Source organism: Meriones unguiculatus, chromosome 2 (genome assembly GCF_030254825.1).
Source record: "Meriones unguiculatus strain TT.TT164.6M chromosome 2, Bangor_MerUng_6.1, whole genome shotgun sequence".
NCBI lineage: Eukaryota > Metazoa > Chordata > Mammalia > Rodentia > Muridae > Meriones > Meriones unguiculatus.
The window spans coordinates 139,578,621-139,604,412 of record NC_083350.1 but is presented as its reverse complement, the minus strand read 5'-3'; the positions used below and the strand labels follow the sequence as shown (position 1 = coordinate 139,604,412).

General features: G+C 41.0%; 1 protein-coding gene across 6 annotated transcripts in view; it reads left to right on the top strand.

Moving 5' to 3' along the window:
- The window catches only part of LOC110558588 (EGF-like and EMI domain-containing protein 1), a 684,695-nt gene that overhangs the window by 575,665 nt on the left and 83,238 nt on the right, over nucleotides 1–25,792 (top strand). For all 6 annotated transcript variants that reach the window (XR_009590052.1, XM_060378189.1, XM_060378188.1 and 3 more), the window contains 4 exons: nucleotides 5,946–6,062; nucleotides 9,059–9,187; nucleotides 12,415–12,549; nucleotides 19,701–19,835. Coding sequence is in view for 5 of the 6 variants with exons in the window: in XM_060378189.1 (XP_060234172.1) it covers nucleotides 5,946–6,062; nucleotides 9,059–9,187; nucleotides 12,415–12,549; nucleotides 19,701–19,835 (516 nt within the window). In the remaining variant the exon portion in view is untranslated. The remainder of the gene's footprint in view (nucleotides 1–5,945; nucleotides 6,063–9,058; nucleotides 9,188–12,414; nucleotides 12,550–19,700; nucleotides 19,836–25,792) is intronic.

Below are 25,792 nucleotides of genomic sequence, written 5' to 3'. Positions count from 1 at the left end.
ATGATTTCATCTTTTTATATAAGTCTCTCAGGAGAAACTATCAAAAATTTAAATATGATGCCATCCAAATATTTCGTTTGTGTTTTAAATGAAGTCAGCTTTTAAGAGTTGAAACTTCCACGTGATAAAATAAAATACATCAAGCTTTTTCTCTCTCTCTCTCTTTTTAACTTATTCTTGTGCTTATAAATATGTGTCTTTATGATTGTCTGGAAGATGGTCTGAACATTTTTTTCCTTTTAGCACCCTGCATGCGAGAAAAAAAGAGCAGAAATATGTTTTCTACATGGCCAAGGTACAGGACCCAAGTTGATGTGGTGACATCTTTGGCCAGCATGACTCTTTTGGGTCTCTAGGTTGTTCACCAATAGTCACTGGGATCATGTTCTGTGCCGCTCTCAACCTTTTAAGCAACCCACTTTCTGTACATAAGATGTATACGTAGTCAATGGGCACGTTCTCAAATCAGGACTCATAATTCCCTCTTTTTTTAATCTTTAGCATAGCCGTTGCCAAATTGACTGTTTCTAGGAAACCAAACCATTGGCTGCCTCATCATAGTCTTCACTTTTTATTTCAATGGCTTGTATGCCAACAGGACCTCTGGAGATCCATTATTACCTGTCATGTGGAGCTTTCCATAATTCCATAGTCCTCTGAAGGCATTGGTTTTTTTTAGGAGGTTTAAAGAACTCTCAATATTTTGTTGATATATATACTTTCTCAGAGAGTGCTCTCTTTGATCAGGTCCAATTCATTCTTATTTATTGTATATTACTCTATATTGGAATGTCTACCACATCAGTATAGAAAGAACAAATCGTGGTGGAAACCATCAGTTATATTGACCCCTGATCTCCCAAACTTCATAGTATAAAATGTATTAATGTCACCATGATTATTACAATATAAAAGTTTGCTTTACCATGCAAGTCTATTGACATACATGTGTGGCCTGGACACATGGTTCCTGACATGGTAGCATGAAAAATAAAACTAGACAATATAATCTGAACTACCAGAAGGAAGCATCACTGATACAAATCTCATGCTGAGAGTTTAAGTGAGCCAGGTGATTAGAGGACAAGACCATGTTGTCAGCCTTAGAAAACCTTACAGATGTCCTGAGGGTCTCTTAGTAGCCTCTCTGGAAGAGTCTGTTTCAGAAAGCAGAGGCTAAGAATGAAGACAGAACAATCCAAATCAACTCACAGGTTTCAACTAATTCTTCAATAAAAGAGAGCAGGGAGATTTTTAAATTCTTATAATTATATACTTTAAAAATGATTGTTGTTTTAAATGCAACCAAGCTTTCTCAGACAATTAGGAATAGCGCTTCCTCAAGATCACTCACAGGCACATATCCAAAATATGCTCAAGTGCAAAAGGACATTTGCTCAACCATGTTTGTAGCAACTTTATGTGTAATAGCCAGAAGCTGGAAACAACCCAGGCGTCCCTCAATGGAGGAATGGATACAAAATTGTGGTACATTTGCACAATGGAATACTACTCAGCAATTAAAAACAAGGAAATCATGAAATCTGCAGGCAAACGGTGGGAACTGGAAAAGATCATCCTGATTGAGGTATCCCAGAAGCACAAAGACACACATGGTATATATTCACATATATGGATGTTAGACGTATAATATGGGATAAACATACTAAAATCTGTACACCTAAAGAAGGTAAGCAAGAAGGAGGACCCTGGATAAGATGATCAATCTTCACTCAGAAAAGCAAATGAGATGGACTTTGGAAGAAGGAGAAAACAGGGAACAGGACAAGAGCCTACCACAGAGGCCTCTGAAAGACTCTACCCAGAAGGGTTTTAAAGCAGATGCTGAGACTCATAGCCAAACTTTGGGCAGAGTGCAGGGAATCTTATAAAAGAAGAGGGAGATAGAAAGATCTGGAGAGAACAGCATCTCCACAAGGAAAGCAACAGAATCAAAAAATCTGGGCCCAGGGGTCTTTTCTGAGACTGATACTCCAACCAAGGACCATTTATGGAGACAATCAAGAATCCCTGCGCTGATGTAGCCCATGGCAGCTCAGTCTCCAAGTGGGTTTCCCATTAACAGGGGCTGTTTCTGACATAAAATCAGTGGCTGGATCTTTGATCACGTCCCCCTGAGTGGGGAACAGCCTTACCAGTCCACAGAGGAAGACAATGCAGCCAGTCCTGAAGAGACCTGATAGGCTAGGGTGAGAGGGAAGGGGAGGAGGACATCCCCTATCAGTGGACTTGGGGAGGGACAGGGGAGAAGATAAGAGAGGGAGGGTGGGATTGGGAGAGTATGAGGGAGGGGCTACAGTTGGGATACAAAGTGAATAAACTAATTTATAAAAAATTAATTAATTAAAAAAAGAAAATGCAACCAAGAAAATTTAAAATGAATTGGGTAGGAATATAAAAAGTGGGGCTTGCTACTGAAGTCCCCAAAGACTATCCCAGTATCTTTATTGATCTACTACAAAAACATGTACTTAGACTTCTAGAATTGTTCAATAAATATTAAATATTAAATTGTTCAATAAATATTATGATTTAAGTATCACTGTTTATTACTTAATTGTAATATCAGTGTTTATTTTAGAACCATATATCTTTTGAAGAAATTCCATGCTAAAATCACTGAACATGGGTTGGTTATCTCTATAGAGGAACGAGAAGGGGAACTCCCGCAGGCATGGATTACTCCATGGACAGAAAAGCTTGTAATAGTTTCCAAATCCTCTAGCTCCATGTTAGGACGTGTTCCTGTTAGCAATTTCTTTCCTAAGATCTTCATTCTATATGCTAATGACAAATCTTAGAAATTCTTGTAGCATACTACACTACACTTTGTGGAATGGAGCCAGAGAATCCCATCCATCTACTCTGTGGATAATATGCTATAACCCCTATACTATAGAAGCCACTTTGAATCCTTTTTTTAAATGGTATATTTTAAATTACTTTTAAATTTTTTATAATTTATTCACTTTACATCCCAATTGCAGTTTCCTCTCTCATCTCCTCCCACTTGGTCCCACTGTCTCTCTGTCTTCCCCCTCCCTCCATCCCACCCTACCCTAGTACACATAAAGGGGAGACCTTTTGCTCCTTTCTTCCCCTCTTACTCATCCTTTTATAGTAGCCTATGTCTTGAAAATAAGAAAGAAAACAACAACAACAAAAAAAAAATCAGATAAGCCAAGTTGGTATAGTGCTTAGCTAGCACTCTAAAGGCTGAGAATTCAAATACTAATATTGCATAAACCAAGCAGGTTGAAGCATACCTGTAATCACAGCACTGAAGAGGTAGAGGAAGGAGGATTAGAAGTTTAAAGTCATTATGAGTTTAAGGTCAATACTGAGTATATTAGACCTCTGGAAAGAAAAAAGAAGAAAGGAATGAATAGGAGGGGAAAGAAAAAGATAAATAAAGACATTGAGAAAATAAAAGACGAATATGAAGTTAAGTGTCATACACTAGGAGACATCATATGGTGATTTGAATAAATATACCCTCTATAGGTCCACAGAGGGTCCATAGAGTGGCACTATTAGGCAGGGTGGCCTTGTTGGAGTAGGTGTGGCTTCGCTGGAGGAAGGGTATCACTAAGAAGTGGGCTCAAGCTTGACTAGTGGCTCACAATGCACTTCTCCTGCCTTCGGATCAAGATTCAGAGCTCTCAGCTCCCTCTCCAGCACCATGTCTGTATGCATGCTGCCATGCTTCTCACCGTGATGATAAGGGACTAAACCTCACCGTGTCCATAAGGGACTAAACCTCTGAGACTGTAAGCGAGCCCCAATTAAATGTTTTTCTTTATAAGAGTTGCCATGGTCATGGTGTCTTTTAACAGCAATGGAAACCCTCTAAGACACATCATACATGCATATGGTAAGATATCAACTAAAACAATTAGTAAAATTATCTGAAGTTATATGTATTCACATTAAATAAAGTCACAACACCTTCAGTGTACACTTCTGAATGCCTGGTACTTCTAAAAGAACCAACAAGCCAGAGAAAATTGTCATTTGCTTAATTTTATCCAATTCAGAGAACGTAGAATACATTGAGAGCCCCCAAGAGAACTCTAGCTACATTAATTATTGGTTTTAAAACATGACATTTAAATTTTTTTTTAATTTATAACACTTTGTATCCCAGCTGTAGCCCCTTCCTTCATCCCCTCCCAGTCCAGCCCTCCCTCTCTCCCTCTTCTCCTCCCATGCCCCTCCCCTAGTCCACTCATAAGGGAGGTCCTCCTCACCTTCCATCAGACCCTAGCCTATTATGTCTCATCAGGACTATCTGCATCGTCTTCCTCTGTGGCCTGGTAAGGCTCCTCCCAACTCAGGTGGAGGAGATCAAAGAGCCAGCCACTGAGTTCATGTCAGAGACAGCCCCTGTTCACTTTACTAGGGAACCCATGACTTTTTTTTTCTGCATTTTTTCCCATTTTTCAGAGTAAAATAAGCAGTTTGTTTCTCATTAAGAGTGCTTAGCTCTCTGTTCCTGGGATACCTCACTCAGGATGATCTTTTCTAGATCCTACCATTTGCCTGCAAATTTCATGATTTCCTTGTTTTTAATTGCTGAGTAGTATTCCATTATGTAAAAGTACCACGATTTCTGTATCCATTCCTCCGTTGATGGACATTTGGGTTTTTTCCAGGTTCTGGCTATTACAAATAAAGCTGCTACAAACATGGTTGAACAAATGTCCTTGTTGTGTACTTGAGCATCTTTTGAATATATGCCTAGGAATAGTATAGCTGGATCTTGAGAACCAGATTGATTTCCAAAGTGGTTGTACAAGTTTACATTCCCACCAGCAATGGAGGAGGGTTTCTCTTTCTCCATATTCTCTCCAGCATGTGTTCTAAGTGGGTTCTAGACCTATAAGATAGGATAAATATACTAAAATCTGTACACCTAAAGAAGATAAACAAGAAAGAGGACCTGGGGTAAGATGATCAGTCTTCACTTAGAAAAGCAAATGGGATGGATATTGGAAGTAGGAGAAAACAAGTAACAGGACAGGAGCCTACCACAGAGGGCCTCTGAAAGACTCTACCTAGCAGTGTATCAAAGCAGATGCTGAGACTCATAACCAAACTTTGGCAGAGTACAGGGAATCATATGAAAAAAGGACCAAATATATCAGGGCACAGGGGTCTTTTCTGAGGCTGTTTCTCCAACCAAGGACCATGTATGGATATAACTTAGAACCCCTGCTTGGATGTAGCCCATGGTAGCTCAGTATCCAAGTGGGTTCCCTAATAAGGGGAACAGGGACTATTTCTGACATGAACTCAATGGCTGGCTCTTTGACACACACACAAACCCCCCCCCCAACTCTGAGGGAGGAGCAGCCTTGCTAGGCCACAGGGGAGGACATTTCAGCCAGTCCTGAAGATACCTGATAATGTAGGGTCATATGGAAGGGGAGGAGGACCTCCTGTATCAGTAGACTTGGAAAGGGGCAGGGAGGAGATGAAGGAGGGTGGGATTGGGAGGGAATGACAGAGGGGGATATGGCTGGGATACAGAGTAAATAACCTGTGATTAATATAAAAAATTAAAATTATTTTTTAAAAAAAGAGTGCTTAGCTTTATTCAGCAAGCGTGTGGGTAGTGTTGAGACCACAAGAGTTAGAGTTTAAGCAGTAAGGTCAGTTTTGCATTTGAACCTTATTAGCATTTCCTTTAGTCATCATTATTTTAACCAGCTGTATCATCTGTGCTTTCCCCAGGGGAGATTAAATCATAGGAACTAGGACTATGCCAGAGTTTTACCCTGAGTCTGCAAGGTACTGAGAATTGAATTACTTCATAGCTATCCTAACAGAAAGACCATCTCTCCTTCTGGTTCCATCTGTGATGGATAGGGTGTTCCATTTCACATTCACCTTTCCTAATTCACTCATACTTTGTTCCACAGATGCCAGCAAAAATGAATTTGTGGGCAACTGCAATTGTCAGAATGGAGGCATCTGTGATCCTCAGACTAAACAGTGCCAATGCCCTCCAGGTGTTTATGGGAAGATTTGTGAAGAAGGTAGGAACTTCCCATCAGTAATATGAGCCACTGCTAATTTGAGAGTTTGGATGGGTAGAAGTTGGAACAGCAATGAAGACTTCAGAGGCTGTGTCTATATGGACAAGAACAAGTATGCTTTGGCCATAGTAAGCATGGCAGAACAGAATAAGAAACCTTCAGTGTGAGCTTGAAAGAAAGTGAACCTCATGAGCTCATATATTTGAGTGCTTGGTCCCTAGTTTGTGGACAGTTTAGAAAAAAAAATTAGGAGGTGTGGCTTTGTTGGAAAAGGTGTGTCATGGGAGCAGGGGGTGGGCTTTGAGGCTTGAAAGTCCATGCCAGTCTTAGCATCACTCTCCTTCTGCCTTGGTCTTAATGATAAAATGTAAGCTCTAAGCTACTGCTGTAACACTTTGTCTGCCAGTCTATCGTGATGCTCCCCACCAAGATGGTCATAAATTCACCTACTGAAACTGTAAGCAATCCCTTGTTAAATATCTTTTTTATAAGTTGCTTTGCTCTTCATTACAACAATACAACAGTAACTAAGACACTTGGCCTGTTGTGATGTAAGCAGGATGAATCCTGAGACAAGGAAAGAATTTGTTTTCTTCTCTGGAAAGAGTTGGGTTTGTGGATGTGGGACCAGAAGCAGGACATGAGGAGAGTTTATTTTTTTTTCTGAACATGCACACACACAAAAGCATAAGACACACATGGCAAAAGTAACTGGGAGATAAAAACAGAGCAAGAGAAGAGGAAGAGAGGAAAGGGAAAGAGAAATAATGGGTTGAGAGCTCACAAAATGCCAGTGACAACTGTGTATAGATTCTTCATGGAAACCAATGAAGATGCCACATTTCTTCCATTGGTTTGACAGAGCTCAGTTGCTGAAGACAGGAAGATAATTAACCTGTATTACCCAGAGTTTGCTAGAATTCATTGAGAAATTCATTAGGCTGTCACAGTCCGTGGGAACATGGAAATCAGACGTACTTTCCTTTCTGCAGTGTAGGAAGATGCCTGCTTACCATCCAAGAAGCTTTCCCCATGAGCAATATTTGTTTATTTAAAAAAATACACTAAATGGTTGCAACAAGCTCTTTTGGGAATAATGAACCTGTTATAGAAAAACAAAACAAAACAAAAAACACAGTTCTACTCTTTGGAATTTGTGATCTGGTTCAAGACAAACATAGATTACAAATGTTGGTAGGTGTTGCAAATTAAATATTGATGCAAGGTTGGAAGTAAGGCCATGTTATAACTCAGATGATGACAAGGAAGCAAGACAGATGAGGTGAGTCATTGTGAGGAAGGGCATTCCTAAGCAAGGTGTGAAAGCTGTGTGGTACCTCAAGTACCTGGGAGAAAGCACCAAGGAGATGGGTGGGGAATTGGCAGCATGAGTTCTGCTAATGTAGGGGCTCAGGTGTCAGACTGGCGCTTTCAGTTTGCAGCATTGACAAGTCACAGTAGGATTTCAAGTAGAGGACGTGAACTCATGAATGTGCATTTACAAAAATAAATAAAATAAAAATAAAAAGACCTCATTATTCCCCATCTAACCAGAGTTAAAACATTCTCTCTCTCTCTCTCTCTCTCTCTCTCTCTCTCTCTCTCTCTCTCTCTCTCTCTGTGTGTGTGTGTGTGTGTGTGTGTGTGTGTGTGTAGTGCAAATTAACATTATTCAGGTGTGTGTGGACAACAGAAGTCCATCTCCAGTGTCAATTCTCAGGATGCTTTGCACCATGGTTTTTAAGATGGCATCATGATTTTTGTTTTGGTTTGTGTTTAGAAAGAGTCTCCAGCCAGTCCTGAAGATACCTGATAAAACAGGATCAGATGAATGGGGAGGAGGTCCCCCCTATCAGTGGACTTGGAAAGGGGCACGGTGGAGATGAGGGAGGGAGGGAGGGACTGGGAGGGAATGAGGGATCAGGACACGGCTGGGATACAGAGTTAATAAAATGTAACTGATAAAAAAATAAAAATAAAAAAAAAAGAAAGAAAGAGTCTCAGTATGTAGACCCTCACTATGCTGGCCTGGAAGAGACCAGGTTTGTTTTGAACATACAAAAATCTGTTTCTGATCAGTGAACTCAAGTCCTCACATTTTTACCACAATGTACCAAATAAATTACTAACTCAAACCTAGACTTTCTTAAGCTTCATATATATATGAAGCTTCATATATATGTATGTATATATATATATACATATATATATATATATATAATTGAAAGCCAGAGATGGTAGATCACTACAAGGAAATCTTCCAGACACAAGAAGGTACTTGTGCATATGAATTCATAGCAATTGAGACAATCTGCACAAGACCTGTACAAGTTCAAGCCACGTATAATCCCAGCATGGAAAGAGAAAAGGTGGACATGACATCCCACCCCTAGCTAAGGAGCTATTGAAAATTAATAAATGCTGAGAAAATAATTCTCTTTTAAGAATGTGGCCCATACCAGGTCTACCACAGTCTAGTCGAAAACCCTACATTTAAGAGTACATTAACATCACAAATTAGACTTGATGTGTTTAAAATAAAAGAAAAAAAAGAAGATAAAAAGTTGGGCATGTAGGGAATTGGAGTGGATTTGAGAAGAGTTGCAGGAAAAGGTTTGAATATCATCAACATTCATTGTAGAAATTCTCAAGATACTATTAGAAAGATTTAAGGTTTTATACATGTATAGAATATCACTACCTCCGTCTAACTCTCCCTAGTATATTCCACCCTCTCTCCCTCCTAGCACCATGTCTTCCTATGCATCCATTTAGTACTACCCATATGTGCATAAGTATGTGGTCATCTGCTGGGGTATAAACAACCTACCAGCGGCCAACTCCACAAAGGAGAGTTACTGTCTCTCCCTCAACACCCATCAACTGCTTACAGCTCCTCAGATAGGGATGGGTGCTCAGAATTTGAAATGTATGAACAAATGTTGTATCAATTTCTGCATATCAGCTAATATTTACTTCTTTTCCATACCCTGCAGGATGCCTGAAAGGGTTCTTTGGGAAGAACTGTAAAAGAAAATGCCAGTGTGCCAGCAGTGGACATTGTCACAGGGTATATGGTACCTGTATGTGTGACCCAGGGCGCTATGGAAGATTTTGTCATCTCAGTAAGTCATAGCCGTGGTTGCTCCCTATTCTAAGTACAGTGACTTAGAATAGTGTGGGGACAGATCAGTCAAAAGCAAAGAGAAAAAGAAAAAAAAAAAAACCTAGTTCATCTGCTCATATAGACAAAGATTTTATCTGTTCTTAGGGCTAGGTAAATTACAAAATCTATATTTTGATGATTAAAAATATTTCCAAATTTTAAAAATTTCAATTTTTCTATTTTCTCAGCTATTAAATGAAAATTGTTAGAGTTTGTTGAAGTAAATACCTGTCACTTTGTAGGAGCTAAGTGTGAGGAGCCTAGACCATGTCTCTGTCTAGTACAAAACACTATTACCCTTAAAATTCAGGACAGCTCTTCTGCTTGCATTTTGACCATGCGTGCGAAAGGACATGATTACCAAAAATATCTGAGTCTTTAAGTTCAGCTGCAGTTTCCACAGTTTCTCCCTGGAGTAACTCTGAAGGCACTTCCTCCCACCATGAAGCTAAGATCTCTTAACCAGAAGTGACCTCAACCCATCGTCCTCCTTTCCTATCATCCTGCCTCTCATCTTGCTACTGAAGGACTAGGTCCTCTGAAGGTTTGTCCTAATGAACATTGGTGTCTTGTCTGATTACCCTGCTGGGACAGAATGCCATATAATGGATAGCTCATAAAAAAAGATGTATTTAATTCTAGAATCATAGGAATCTATGGGGCTTCCCAAGTATAATGCCTTATGGTAGTTGGCTTTGTGATTCTTAGATATTGCCAGTCACTGATTCCTCCTCTTGGTAGGGACAAGCAAATATATTCTTAGACTTCTTTATTAAAGCACAGATATTACATACAAAAACCCTACCTCCTGATCTAATGTTGCTAAAGTCCCAACTTCAACAGTGTTGTCCAAAGGGATTAAGATTTGATGATAACCATTTTAGGAGGCTGTTACCATTCACACTGCTGTTATCAAGGTACTATGACCTTCTATAGTCTATAATTTATCTCCAGTTGAATGCTTATAGGACTTACATACTTAAGAAAATGAGTGTCTCTGGGGAAAAAAACTATAATAAAAATAAATTGTGAACATGCCAATAAGAGACCAAATAACTGCCTCACAGTAAACTGAGGGTGGATCATAAGAAAAGATTAGATATTGTTAAAGAAAGAAGAGAATGGAAGAGCACTATCGATAGCTGAATAGTAGAGGTACAGATGGTATGTTGTAGAATATCATTTATCTCCAGAGAGAAAAACTAGGCAAGAAACAAAGATAGAATCATTTCTGTTGTTGGCCCTGAAATGTCGCAAGGTATACCCAATAGGAAGTAATAACTTTTGAATATTTTATATGACAATATCAGATGTTTTAGCAGAAAAGTTAAATCAGTACATCTGGTCAGAAAGTTTGGGAAGCTCACTTTTCAGCAACAAAATTGACATTCTTACTATTTGAATACCAGGCTCACATATTTAGATTCTCTTACCAACTGTGAAGAGTAAAGACTTGGTATAAAACTAGCAAACAAATTTGTTGTTTGTAGTGGTGGTGGCGATGCTGGCTGTGGTGGTTGTAGCAGTGGTAGTGCTGAGAGTGGCGATGGTGGTGGTAATGCTGGTCACCATCTTATGAAGAGTACACATGTCCTAGTTCCTCTGGGTATCCTTATGAGTGTCACATGACTAGACCTGAGGAACTCAACTCCTACAATCCATCATTTTTTTTTCTAGCCACACAAAGTACTGTAGACAGAGTGCCTTAAAATAGAAATCCATTGTCTAACAGTTTTGGAAGCTGAGAGTCCAATTTCAAGGTGTCAGTGGATTTCTGGTCCTTCTAAAGATGTTATGGAAGGATCTGTTTCAAGTCTATTTCCTCATGTAGGTAGCTCATTCTATGGCATCATATTGCCCACCATTGGTGCTTTCACCACAAGCAGGTCTCTGGCAAATCCCTCATGCTGTAAGCTCATTATATGTATTGAATTAGAAACTCATCTATTTAAATACAACTTTGTCTTAACGAAATTTTAGGTCTTGAGAATTAAGACTTCAAAAGAGTGGTGGATGTTTAATCTCGATGCCTATCAAACTCTGAGCAGATGCCGGATTACCCATAGAGATTCTTTCCACTCTTTCTTTTTCTCCAAACTTGTTCTAGATTGAACAGAAGGGCCTAAAACAGACCATAAACTTGGGAAGTCTGATGCTGTCTGTGGAACTTGGAGGTCATTTAAAAAGATCACGTCTTATCAAAACTAACCATTTTTGAAGTACTGTCTGGCTTTAAAGGTTATTCTCACTATCCCTTGCAACTGGAACTGGTATATATTTTGATCCACCATAACCACCACATTGAATGAACTCTGTTAATTTCACTTCCCATCCCCAGGGAAGCCTCATAACTCATTGCATTTTTTGCAGGTAGCATTCCATAGCAAAGACTGTCAGGGCACACCAAAGGATTACTGTGAGCCCAGGAGCACCTGAAAGCACATTTCATTTGAGAAGACTCTTAAACATTGATAAACAGAGAAACACAGTAATTGTCAGAGATATATTTTGGAAAGGGAATTGAGCTGTTCTTAGAGCTCAACAGAAAGAGCGGGAAAGAGGAAGCAAGGGAATACATGAGCTATGGTATGCTGTCCTAAACATAAGGGCAAGCTGTTTTCAAGTTAGAATTTCAGTCCTGATTGCATCATCTCTAAAACTCAGCGGCCTGGGGAAAATAAAGATGACAGGACAAGCAGCTCTCGCCACAGACGTGGGCAAGATAATATCGCTGTCACAATAGAAGCTTTGTGTAATCTGTGAGATGTAAAATTATTTCCGATTACCATATAATGAGGGGGAGTAAGGACAATGGCCAACCTTCACATAAGTGCTTGTCCATCATCTTCAGGCTGCAGCAGGATGATGATGGGCCTGGAAGCCAAAGCAGTCCTTGGAGAATATTAAGTCCAGGCATCAATAGACCACATTTGAGAAGCAATCTCTCTCCCAGCATCACTGAGGCCTTTTAAGTAATTCAGGCTTCACTGTCCGTGTCCAGTTGCCAAAAAACAAATGAATTGCCTGATTTGAAAGACATTTGTTCCCTCATTTTCTTGGCAGTCATGATGATCCCCTTATTCTCCTTATAATCAGGCCCAAAAGAATGTCGTGCCTATGGACTAACAATTTCAAATAAACAAAGCATGGTTTTCAGGTGACCAGTTTGCTTCAATCTGCTTGCAGGTTGTCCCAGGGGGGCCTATGGAGCTGGCTGTTCTTTGGAATGTCAGTGTGTGGAAGAGAACACCCTGGAATGCAATGCCAAAAATGGTAGTTGCACCTGCAAATCTGGTTACCAAGGCAACAGATGCCAGGAAGGTACACTCCGATGATGTATTTTTGTGCTTCTCCAATAGTAAATGATCAGTCTTTGTTCAGCATTATTTGGTCATTAATTAGTTAATTCACACCAGTGTCCTAGGAGATATGGATGCTTTCTTTATTGATCCCCTCTTGCAGGTGAGAAAACTGAGACATGGGGGCAATACAATTATTTAGCCTTATCTTCTTGGCCTCTGGTCCTAGCAGTCACCTTGCCAGCCTGAGCACAGAAAGATCACACAGCTTATAGTTATATCTGGAAACAATTAAAGCTAGATGGCATAGACTCATCAACCAAGAACACGCCCTCCTCCAGAATGAAAGACTTTTTCTATCTAAAAATCAGTCATCCAAACAAATTTATTAATGGTTCCTTAATATGGAGAATTTAAATACGGGTACCAGTGCCATCATTTTTCTAATATCTAGGTGTTTCATAACTTTTAGATACATCTATAAATAGAGAACTATGATTCCAATGATAAGTAATGAGTAGATATGTGTGTAATTGCATATGAAATACGGGGAAGTGGTGTTCCAGACTGTCAGCATGTCATCCCTGGCTGGTAGACTCTGGGAGTGCTTGTTCAGGTTTTGGGCATCTGGTCACCTTGTGACCATTCCACTCATGCCACTTCTTTTTTTTTTTCATTAATTTATCTGTTTGTTCATTTTATATCCAATCACAAGCCCACGTCCTCCTCTCCCCCAGTCCCATGCTTCCACCTATTTCCTCCATACCATCCACCCTGGTGCCAGCCCACCCTAGCACGTAAAATCGCATCAGGACTAAGTGCCTCCTCTTTTACTGAAGCAAGAAAAGGCGGTCCTGCTAGGGAAATGTGACCCAGCGGGAGGGAAGAGACTCTTAGTCAGACACAACCTCTGGTCCAGGTGCTAGCAGACCCACTTGAGGACCAAGCAGCCCACTGGCTTCATATGTGTAGGGAGCCTATGACCAGTCCATGTATTTTCTTTGGTTTGTGACTCAGTATAATGAGCCCCAGTGGGCCCAGGTTAGTTGGCTATATAGGTCTTCTTGTGGTGTTCATGACCCTTTCAGCCCCTTCAATCCTTCCCCTGACTCTTCCATAAGAGTCCCTGAGTTCCGCCTATTGTTTGGCTGTCGGTTTCTGCATCTGTTTCCATTATCTGCTTGATGCCTCTCAGATGACAGTTATGCTAGGCTCCTGTCTGCAAGGCTGACAGAGTATCATTAATAGTGTCAAGGGTTGGGTCTCTCATATGGGGTGTCTCAAGCTGTGCCAGTCATTGGTTGGCCACTCCCTTAACCTCTGTTCCAGCTTTTATTTCTGCACTTCTAGGCAGGACAAATTTTGGGTCAAGGGTTTTGTAGGTGGTTTGCCATGCTCCTTCCTCCACTGAAGTCCTACCTGGCTACAGGGTGTGGCCACTTCTTAAGAATTTAGTATGCATTATTTAGTCTGTTGGTGTTTAATTTCTTGGGTTTTTATATATTATGGATATTAACCCTCTGTTGGATGTAGGGTTAGTGAAGATCTTTATACGATCTGTAGGCTGTCATTTTGTTCTATTGACAGTATCCTTTGCTTTACAGAAGGTTTTCAGTTTCATGAAGTCCCATTTATTAATTGTTGATCTTAGAACCTGAGCTGTTGGTGTTCTGTTCAGGAAATTGCCTCCTGAGTGCCATGAGTTCGAAGCACTTCCCCAGTTTTTCTCCCCACAGATTAAGTGTGTCTGGTTTTATGTTGAGATATTTGATCACTTAGACTTTAATTTTGTGCAGGGTGATAAATATGAATTTATTTGCATTTTTCTACATGTAGACAACAAGTTAGACCATTCTTTTTCCATTGTATGGATTTGGCTTATTTGTCAAAATTCAGGAGTCTGTAGGTGTGTAGGTCTATTTCTGGGTCTTCGATTTGAATCTATTGATCCACCAGTCTGTTTGTATGCCAGTACCATCCAGAATATGTAAAGAATACAAGAAATTACACACCAACAAACCAAATAATCCAATTAAAAATGGGGTACAGAGCTAAAAAAAGGATTCTCAACAGAAGAATATCGAATAGTAGAGAAACGCATAAAGAAATGCTTAGCATCCTTAGTCATCAGGGAAAAGCACATCAAAATGACTCTGAGATTTTCTCTCACACCCATCAGAATGGCTAAGATAAAAAACTCAAGTGACAACATATCTGAGAGAAGATGTGGAGGAAGGGGAACCCTCCTTGATTGCTGGTGGGAGTACAAACTTGTACAACCACTTTGAAAATCAATCTGGTGCTTTCTCAGAAAATTGGGAATAGTGCTAACTCAAGAACCAGCTATACCACTCCTGGACATATACCCGAAAGATGCTCCACCATACAACAAGGACATTTGCTCTACTATGTTGATAACAGCCTTATTCATAATAGCCAGAATCTCGAAACATCCTAGATGTCCCTCGACCAAAGAATGAATACAGAAATTGGGACAAATTGACACAATGGAATACTACTCAGCCATTAAAAACAAGGAAATCAATGAAATTTGCAGGTAAATGGATGGAACTAGAAAAGATCATCCCAAGTGAGGTAACCCAGAAGCAGAAAGACACTCATGGTACATACTCAGTTATAAGTGGATATTAGATATATAATATAGGATAGACGTAATAAAATCTACAGACCTAAAGAAGCTAAACAACTGAGACTCATAAGCAAACCTTGGGCAGCATGCAGGGAATCATATGAAAGAAGGGGGAGTTAGTATGACCTGGAGAGAACAGGAGCTCCACAAGGACCAAATATATCTGGGCACAGAGGTCTTTTATGAGATTGTATCTCCAACCAAGAACCATGTATGGATATAACCTAGAACCTCTGCTTGGATGTAGCCCATGGTAGCTCAGTATCCAAGTGTGTTCCCTATTAAGGGGAACAGGTACTATTTCTGACATGAACTCAATGGCTGGCTCTTTGACACCCGCCCCCAACTCTGAGGAAGGAGCAGCCTTGCTAGGCCACAGAGGAGGACATTCCAGCCAGTCTTGAAGATACCTGATAAGCTAGGGTCGAATGAAAGGGAAGGAGGACCTCCCCTATCAGTGGACTTGGAAAGGGGCAGGGAGGCGATGACGGAGGGAGGGTGAGATTGGGAAGGAATGAAAGAGGGGGCTATGGCTGGAATACAAAGTTAATAAACTGTAACTAATTTAAAAAAATAAAAATTTAACTCAAAAATAAGCTAAACAACAAGGAAGACCCCAGGGAGGATGCTTAATTCTCATTTAGAAGGCAAACAGGGTAGACCCCCAAAAGTTGTGGAAGAGAGGCAACTGGAGCCTACCATAGATATTCTCTGAAAGACTCCACCAAGCAGGAGATCAAAGCAGATGCTGAGAGTCATAGCCAAACTTTGGGAAAGCACAGGGTATCTTATGGAAGAAGGGAGGGATAGAAGAACCCAGAGGGGACAGGAGCTCCACAAGGAGACCCACTAAGCCAAAAGTCTGGCCCCAGAGCATCTAGCAGTGACTGATGCACTAACCAGGGGCCATGTATGGAGAGGACATAGGCCCTCTGCTCAGATGTAGCCCCTAGGCAGCTCAGTCTTCATGTGGTGTTCTAGTAAGGGGAGCAGGAGCTGTCTATGACATTAACTCAGTTGCCTGCTATTTGATCACTCCCCCCTGCAGGGCAGCCTTGCCAGGCCACAGAGGAAGAGGATCCAGGCAGTCCTGATGAGACTTGATAGGCTAGAGTCAGACAGTAGGGGAGGAGAATTCCCACTTTCAATGGACTAGGAGAGGGGGATGTGGAAATGAGGGAGGGAGGGTGAGACTAGGAGATGAGTGAGGCTCTTATCATTAGGATATAACGTTAATATATTTTTAAATAAAAAAATGCAGTGTGCAGCTTTCCTGGAGTTCTTGTTGCCATATAGTATTTCTCATCTTCTAATCTACCACATTCACCAGTTACTGTTGCAGATAATACTGACTGCTCATTCTCTTACTAGAATCCATCTTCCATGTAGGAAGGATATCTGCATTTTATTTTATTTTTTCTGTATTTCCTCATTCCTTTAATAAAGGCACTAGTCAACAAATCTGTTCTTAAATCAACACATAAATTTGTGTGGGTTCATTTTCATTGTTTGCATTTTTCATTAAGTATTAGGTATTCTTATTCAGGGAAAAAATGTCACAGCCTTTTATGCTCTTGAGAAAGAACTGCATATGACAAATAGAATGATGAGACCCAGTGTTAACCTGTCTCATCATCTACAACCAGAAGAAGACCCTAGGCTTAGATGGGAGACACATCAATGTTGAGTCCATTCACAGAAGCAGTGGGATTGAAACTTGTCTTAGAATCCCGCTATGCACTCATTTAGAGTGCATCCTGTCCTGTGACTATAAATCTGTAGCATGTGAGCAAGCCAAGCAGGCTATTTCAGTGGCTGGATTGTGACTTCCTAAGTAATAAAGAAAGGAACTTGAGGAAACCCAAGTTCAAATGCAAATGTGACACAAAGGGTGGGTCCACCCTCTTGGTCTCTACTTTGCTTTTTTGATGTTGTTGTTCTTAAAATAACATGTTTATTGACTAAACTGTGAAGTTATCTTTGATTCTGTTTCACTTATGTGTTTTATTAAGGGCTTGTCACATTAAAGGATCCAGAAAATTATGAAATCATATTAATAAAACATACTTAAGGAATAGATGTAGTTATAGATGATTTGAACATCTTATATGTATGTGTGAGACACTAATGCTTTGCTTTTAAAGCCTTGACTCAGCTTTTTATTCTTGTCCCCGTGAGATGTCATGTTCTGGAAGTCAATGCACAAGTGTATAAAATGATGGACACACACCTGGGTAAATTTAATTTATTCTGACAACATTTCCTTAAAGCAGCTGCTGAATATACTTTATTGGAAAATGCTTCTTAGTTCCCCACTGTGAGGGAAAATGAGTTGAAAGTATATGTAAATCAGCAAAATAGAGAGGTCACCATAGTCTCCAGAAAACATATTATTTTTCAATCAAAAACTTTGTCCAATTCTGATATTTTTGTCTATCCACAAAATGAAATTATGAATAAAACGGGAGCATGTGAATGGATCACCATGATTGGCAGTTGAAATCAAGGCAAAAAGAGCTCCTTAAGAGTTGTGCAAGATGAAAATCAAGCCTGTTGTTTCTTTCTCTGTGTCTAAAGCACTGGGGAGGGCCAAGTGCTCCCAGAGCCAGGCACAGCTTCAAAATTTTTTCCCCACAGGCCTGCGTCTAAATTGCACATGAATAGTCAATTAAGGATTGTTTTAGTGGCACTGAAGAATGAAGCCCTGAACAAGCAATAGCAACCTTACTAAGTTTATCTAAAAATCTAAGAACCACTTTCTTCCAGGTACCTGTGACATAGGGAGAAAATCCACTTAAAAGCTGCTTCTTTTTCCTGGATAAAAGTTTGTATTCTGGGTATTTTGGACCTCAGCCACAGGTAGATTTCTAAATATGGAGAACCCAGTGGTGCAGTGATGCCCACAAGTCCTTTTTGGGAAGTCTGTGCAACCCCTGTACCATTGCAAGAAAACAAAATCCTTATTCAGATAGTTTCAAGGCAGGCAAACATGAAGTTAGGAACAACAATGGGTCTCTCAGGGCATGATATGTGACTCAGCTGGCTTTGAATGGTCCAGCATCATGTGGTGAGGGACACACTGGACTCCAAAATTGAAAGACATAGGATCCCTGCTTAGATGTGCCCGATAGGCAGCTCATTCTCCATGTGGGTTCCTGAGTAAGGGGAGCAGGGGCTGCCTCTGTCATGAACTCTGTTGCCTGCTTTTTGATCACCTGCTCCTGGCAATACAGCCTTGCCAGGTCACAGAGGAAGAGAATCCAGGCAGTTCTGATGAGACTTGATAAGCTATAGGTAGATGGCAGAGGAGGAGAACTCCTCGTTTCAGTGGACTAGGGGAAGGGGATGGCAGGAAGTGGGAGGGAGGATAGGCCTGCAAGAAGTTGAGGGAGAGGGCTTCAATTGGGATATATAATGAATGAATTGTGAAAAAATAAAAAAGACGTAAGATCAAATTTCAACTTTGCTACTTACAGCTTTGGCAGCTCTGCCAGACCACCTCTTCAAGCCTCATTTTAATAGAGGATAAAGTTGGAATCAGCTGTTTTGTATGTGTGTGGAAATATGAACTAATCATATGACAACTTGGTACAAAGGATATGGCTGTAGATCTGGTATTGACATCTCAGAAAAGGTGGTAATTCTTCTATTCAGAGACTCTGCCCAGCAAAGAAAGCAAGAAAGCAAGCAAGCAAGCAAGAAAGAAAGAAAGAAAGAAAGAAAGAAAGAAAGAAAGAAAGAAAGAAAGAAAGAAAGATCCACCACAGCTGAACACAGTGCACTGTGACTTTCTATCATTTCCAAATATTTAGGGAAGTTTTACTGTTTTTGTTTTTGTTTTTTTTTTCTGTGTTCAGGGGTAATTTCTCCAGGGTTTCTAGATGCAGGGGTTTAGATGGGGGATCATATGCTGTCTCCAAAGGACCCATGTGCCAGTCATGGCTATTCCTTGTCCTTTTCCATCCTTAGTTGAAAGGAAATGCAACAGGACAGTCTCAGTTTCTCTTTAGCCTCCTTAGACATTTTACACAGCCATAACGAATACAAGCCACAAGGCTTTACTCTGTCTCAGAAAGAGAAGCAAATCGAGGACAAGGAACGAGGAACAAGGAAGTGAGGCTGGTATTTTAGTCATCCTTCTGAGATTCTTTTCACAAGTTACACCTCATTTTCTTGTTTGTTCTGTACAAGTGCATCCAAAGATATATCAAAATGGCTTCCATTGTTATTGTCTGGAAAAAAAAACCACACATTTTCAGCAAAAGGAAAAATAAGTGAAAGAAAAAAAGGAGACTACTATATCTGTGTTTCCAAAGTGACAGACACAGCATCGTGTTGATTTCTTCAGGGAATACTTTTGGAAGTGTTATAAATCCTCAGAGGCTATTGAACATTTCTTTCTTTGCAGCATACCACACACACACACACACACACACACACACACACACACACAATTTGCCAGCTCACTTAGGCAACAGTGAAAGTGAAATCTAGAATGATCTTTCTTTTTGTTTTTATTTTAGAAGCCTGCCCTGATGGCCTCTGGGGACCAGAATGTCAGTTCTCCTGTGGACTCTGTAAAAATGGAGGTCATTGCAACAGAAAGTCTGGAAACTGCGACTGTGCTTCTGGTTACACAGGAAAATCCTGTACCCTGTGTAAGTAATAAACCCAGACAGGATGAAGACTAAAGTCAACAAATTGCTAGCTATATAAATGCTTTGTTTTCCTGAACTTATGCTCAATATACTGCTACAGGCTATTTGTCTAACTGTTGTTGAAATGGTATTTCCAGTATTTGGTGGCTTTAAATGATGCTTTGTTGTTTCTCTAAATTCTGTGGGTTTACAAGCCTGCTCTACTGCTGGTCAATGGTCTCACTGCTGTTATTCATATATCTATTTCAACAAGGAAGTCATTTCGAGACAGACTGGGCATGGCCGAGCATCTCCACTTTCAAACATGTCTCTTCTTATTTGCTGTGCTCCAGCTCCACAGCACAGCAGTGTCAGAATGGTATTCCAAGAAGTGTCCCAAGTCAATAAGAGTAGAGCAAAGCCTGGTCGCAGAAGACACACATTATCATTTTTACCTCTTTCTGTTGGTTATGACACATCCAAGGCAAACCAGATTTGGTAGGGAAGAGAAAGAGATTCCACTTCCTGTTTGAAAGAGTAGCACTTCAAAAGATCCTAGACAAGAATTACCATTTTCACAGGAATAACAGCATATTGAAGAGTGCTAAAAAAAAAAAACAAAAAAAAAAAAACAGAGCTAAATTTGAAGCTGTTTGAGAAATCCCATAGACCACCGCCGGCCTTGTCCCCTATGGGAATTAGCTTTCATGGAGCCGTGTGCTAAGTCTACAGTGAAGCACAGTGGCCTGAGAGCTTCTGTGTGGGTATGGGCTAGACTTGTGTAATGTTTCCGATTGGCTTAATAAGTTAGGCATGGCATGAGTCTGTTGTTTCTGACTGCCCATTGTTTCACGGAGAGGCATGGTGTTCTGAATTAGCATTCCAGACTTAGACTTTGCAAACCAAGGAGTAACCAGAAACAAACCCCCGGAGGGTAGTATTTAGCACCAGGCTAACCGTCTAATCACCTTGGGAATAAACTGATGCTCCCAAGGATAACTCTCAAACAATAGAGACAGGGCAAGAAAGGGCTTTGCCTGACAAGTCTCAGTTATAATGAGATAGTTTCTAATTTCAGGATCGTCGTCCTAGCACTGCTGACAATCATTTTAATAGTGCAGAATTTTGCTGGAGTAACAGTCAAACACCTTAACATGCTTTTTGCTTTAGGGAAAAGGTGATGTGGTGGGGGGAGGGGGACACTTAAAGGTAAGGATTTACATTTTCAAAAGGTAACTACTTCTTATTTGCCTTTTCCACGGTGAAGTGACATTTCTTCTTGTCTAACTCAACCTTAATGGAATAATTGTTAAGCAGAGTGTAATAAAGTTTACACTCTTTTACTTGCCTGCTGATACAAGTAGACAGCTGAAAAACTATTGAGAAAGGCAAGCTCTTCAGTCTTCCAAATACTAATTTTAATAGTTGTTTAACAATTTTTTTCATGCTAGGATTTCAACTTGTAGAAAATGCTTCATGATGCCCCTGAGAAGTGTCTGATGGCAAATAGTACTGACTTAAGTTGTATTAAGTAGGTTATAATCTATGTATTAAAGTGAATAGACAGACATTCCCTCATTCACCAGCCCAGTGGGATTTTACACTGAGACCAAAAACACAAATTACATAATCACTACAATAAGTAAAGGGATGGGTCTAAATGAGAGAACCCCAGACCTCATGAAGATGTGTCACACATGTTTAACAAAGAGTGCGTAGCATTTTTAAAGGCATGAAGGAAAACATATGGCATTTCTGTAAATATTCCATTATGGTGTTCATGGAATTGTAAAACCTTGTTACTTTCCCTAATGAACTGTAAAACACTATAGGCTACTGGGGTAGGTATTTTCTTTGAGTCCACGTGTGTAGAGTACTGTGTGTGGAGTAATGTGGAGTAATGTGCCAGGTATGTTGTTCAGTTATCCTCCACTCCATTTTTGTTTTTGTTTTTTTTTTTTTATGCAGGATCTCTCACTAAACCCATTGCATCAGCTGTATTGGCTGGACAGTAACCTTCCAAATTCTGCTCCTAGTACTGCCATCATTAGAATTATTGATGTTGGGATTTAATGAAATCCATAAAGTCACACCATGCGACAGATCTGACAAGGGAGGTTTTATTAAGGGAGGGGGCACAGAAGCTGCCTCTGGGTGAACATGAAGAGAAAAGGGAAAGAGGAAAGAGAACAGGTCCTTTTATGTGCAGGGGGAGGACATGTGGTTCGTGGTGACAGTGAGAATATGTCACTTCTCAGTCACTGGTGATGACATGTCTTGCTGTTGCTGGCGGTGGAGGTACCTTATTGCTAACATTCCTCCCTTTTGACTATTATAAAAGAGGAGGAACTAGAAGGGGTGGTGTTAAGGCAGTTAAAGGGATGTAGTTTGTGCTCTCAGACTGCTTCTTGCTGTCTTAAGGGTATCATTCTTGGATACAGTTGATCCTCACCATCAGGGCACACTGAATACTCATTAGCATCAGGCTCTGTGGCCAGTGGCTGGTAATCCTGTAAAAGTAACTGTTAATTGTTTGGTTAGAATTTTTTTGAATTTTTTGTTGGAGGAATGTAGAGAAGAAATTTGATAAAGCAGGGTGTAAATAGTAAAAGCAGAAAAATGAGAAGAAGGATCAGGAAGGACAGAATCCACTTCCATATGGGGTTTTCAAAGGTCCAGAGGTTGGAAGCATCAAGTTGTTTCTTTCACTTTTGATAGTCTGTCTGGAGTTGTTGGATTTAATTTCCTTTTTTTTTTATTACTACACCCAACTGGTTGACATAGAAACAGCATTCCTCTTAAAAGAAGAGGCAAAAGCTACCTTTTTCAACTGTAAGGAGATCTAATCCTCATTTGTTTTGAAATACCAGGGAGTCAGTTTGTTCTTGAAGAATGAGTATGGTTTGGTGCTCTGGATAAACTGGGAAGGAAACTAATGAAAAAAATTTAAGGAAGTGGTCAGTCCTGCTGTCCAGTGCCAACTCCTGGGAAAGCCAGGAGGGGCAAGCTTTGAACTGCCCTTTTCTTATGCCAGGTACCTATTGAGTTTACAACCAGAATCAGCAGGCACTCTTGGCCATGTATTGCCCCCAGCTTGGGGAAGTGAAACACCAGAGTGCAAACGCCTGACCAGCCTGCAGGTAGATTATGGTAGATCTGAGTAGCACAAAGAATCTAGGTGTTGTGGATAGTAGGGCACTGGGGCTGAGATGAGGTATTGAGAGTTATGGTTTTGTTGCAGTCTAGGAACTTAACTCCCCTGCAGAATGTGTCCTAGATGCGTTAAGACAGTTTGCCATGCCAAAGAGGGTAGTATAAAAAAAGGTAGGGAGTCATGACAACACCAGAGTCGGGCAGCTTGTGAATGGTGAGGTAAGGTTATCTGATGGGGTCGCTCAAGCAGCAACTGTGAGCTAGTCCCAGGAGGGACACACAGCCAGCAATCTCTAAATCGGCTAGGTTGGGTGACATTAAGGAACCTATAGGCCAATGTCAGAGTTTGAAGCCTGAGACAAAATGGCAGGTTTGTATTATTTAAAAGAGGGGATGCTAAAGAGGCAATGACCTTGGAGGAGTGTTTACCTTTTTTATTTCTTCTATCTCCAGGGGTTGGGCAATTGGGTCATATTTTCTCTGGATGTTAATCGTACTTATCAATAGTCCAGTTTTGAAGTGGTGGTAGTTTGCCAATGACACCCATTTTCCACATGGGATTCCATGGGTCCAGATATAAAAGTAGAAGGTCTTTGCATATAGATAACAGAGATTTAAAAAAAAAAAAAAAAAAACTATCAACAAGTGGTACTGGCAATACCAGTGTGGGCAGCCTCCATATTTTTCTGGCCACTCTTTACAATAGCTTTCTATCTGGTCAAAGAGGGAATTGAACAAAAAGGTTGCAAAATGAGGAAAGAGGGGTGGATATGGGAGTGATGCTTATTCTAATCAGCTTCTGAAAACCTGCTATAGAGCAATTTTCTAGCCCTGTTCAGAGAGACTATTGTAAATGAAGGTTTCATGAACCTCAAATCTCCATATGTAAGAGTTACTCTGGATAGAAACAAACAAAGGGGGGGGGGAGAAAAATCCATATCGATCCAGTAGGGTCTAGTACTACTGCTGGAGTTAAGCCTCATTCTTCTGGAACTCGGGCCAGGGTGGTTGGTCTCGGCATCCTCTGAAACTTAAAAGAGCTGGATCCCCTTGGAGTTGATAAGCAGGAAGGGAGATTATCTTGAGATGGGGATAAAAGGCTTGAGGTGAGAGATAGGTGAATCCAGTGAGAAAGGCCCTCAAGCTTAGCAGCTGTGGGGCACAAGAATTACCTTGAAAGGGCTCATTTAGGGGAAAGGGATGAGGGACATTGGTCCAGAGGGGAGAAGAGAACCTGATGAAGAGATAGACATCGGTTAGTGTGTGGCATGGTAGACAGTGGTCAATACTGTTCCATAGTAGGGAGAAGGGATGACAGAGTAGGGGAGTGAGTAGAGGATCAGGGAGAGGCAAGGGTTTGGGTGAAAGGGAGTCAGAACCAGTCATTCATACATGAGCTCAAAGGGTGAGATGGAAAGAGGTCACTTAGGGAGAGCTGGTAGCCTGAAAAGGGCCAGCTGCAGGAGTTTTACCCAATCAAGGTGAATCTCCTGTGACAGCTTGACAAGAATGTTTTGTAAGGATCAGCTTGTTTGTTCTGTCTTTCCTGGGGACTGGGGGTGGTGTGGGATATGAAAATACCAAAGAATGTTGAACGCTTTTGAGAGGGTCTGAGAAACCTGGGAAGTAAATTCAGGACTATTGTCTGACTGGAGGGAGGTAAGGATTTTAAATGGAGGGATGATCTCACAGAGGAGGTGATCAAAGACTGTCTGGGCCTTTGTTGATGGTAGGGAATGCTTCCACCCATCCTGAGAATGTGTCCACCAAGATCAGGAGGTACCAGACACATTTGATTTCGGGCATGTAGGTAAAATCAAGTTGCCAGTTGATCCCGGAGACAGAGCCTCTAGCGTGTTGCGTAGGAAAAGGGAGTAGGGCTATGATACCTGGAGTTGGAGTGTGACATCTGACAGATTTTACAATAGGCAGTAATAGTCCTTAAGAAACATAAGTCCTCAGGGGTGGTCTGCAGGTGGGTCTTAACAAAGCAAGGCAAGGCTTGGTTACTATGATGAAAGGGCTGGGGCAGGTAAAACAGAATTTGATGAGTGTCAGGAGATGATGGGGGAAGGTGGGTTGTAGTGCAAAGATGTCCTGTGGTGGGTGATACATAGGAAAGGAAATTATCTTGACTTGGGGTTTAAAGGGCCACAGCTCTAGCTGCCTTGTCAGCTCAGTTATTTCCTTTAGAGATGATGGGATTGTTGGTCTAGTGGGACCAGCAGTGGACAGCTATTCCAATAGCTGTGGGAGGCTTTTAGCATGGCCATAATCTGGTCTGCATTGGTTATTGGTCCTCCCTTTGTTGTCAGTAACCCACACTCTCTCCAGATGGCAGAATAGGATAGAAGGATATGAAAGGCATATTTAGAGTCTGTGTGGATGCTTAGGGACTGTCCCTGTGCCAACTGGAAGGCACAGGTAAGAGCTATTAGTTCAGCCTGCTGATTAGTGGTGTGGGCAAGGAGGAATTGTGCCTCATCCACCTCAGTGTCTGTCTGACACTAGTGAGTCATCACAGGCTGTGTGGGGACCAGGGCAAAATGCCTGAGCAGACACTGTTCACCTAATACTAGGATTTGCGCTTGAGAAAGGAAACTGTCCTGGTAGAAAAGGAAACCTCACCCCGGGGAAAAGGTTCAGATGAAGGTCTGCAAAAGGGCCAACTGTAGCCTTAAAGACTGTGCCTGGGGTAGGGGGGAGGGTTCTTCCACCTCCAAGGGTGCCAGATGATCAAGGTCAGTCCCTTGGATCCAGGGAAGTGCTACTCTGAGGAGGAGAGGAAACTCTCCAATTGGCCAGTGTTGGATGGAGGAATGTAG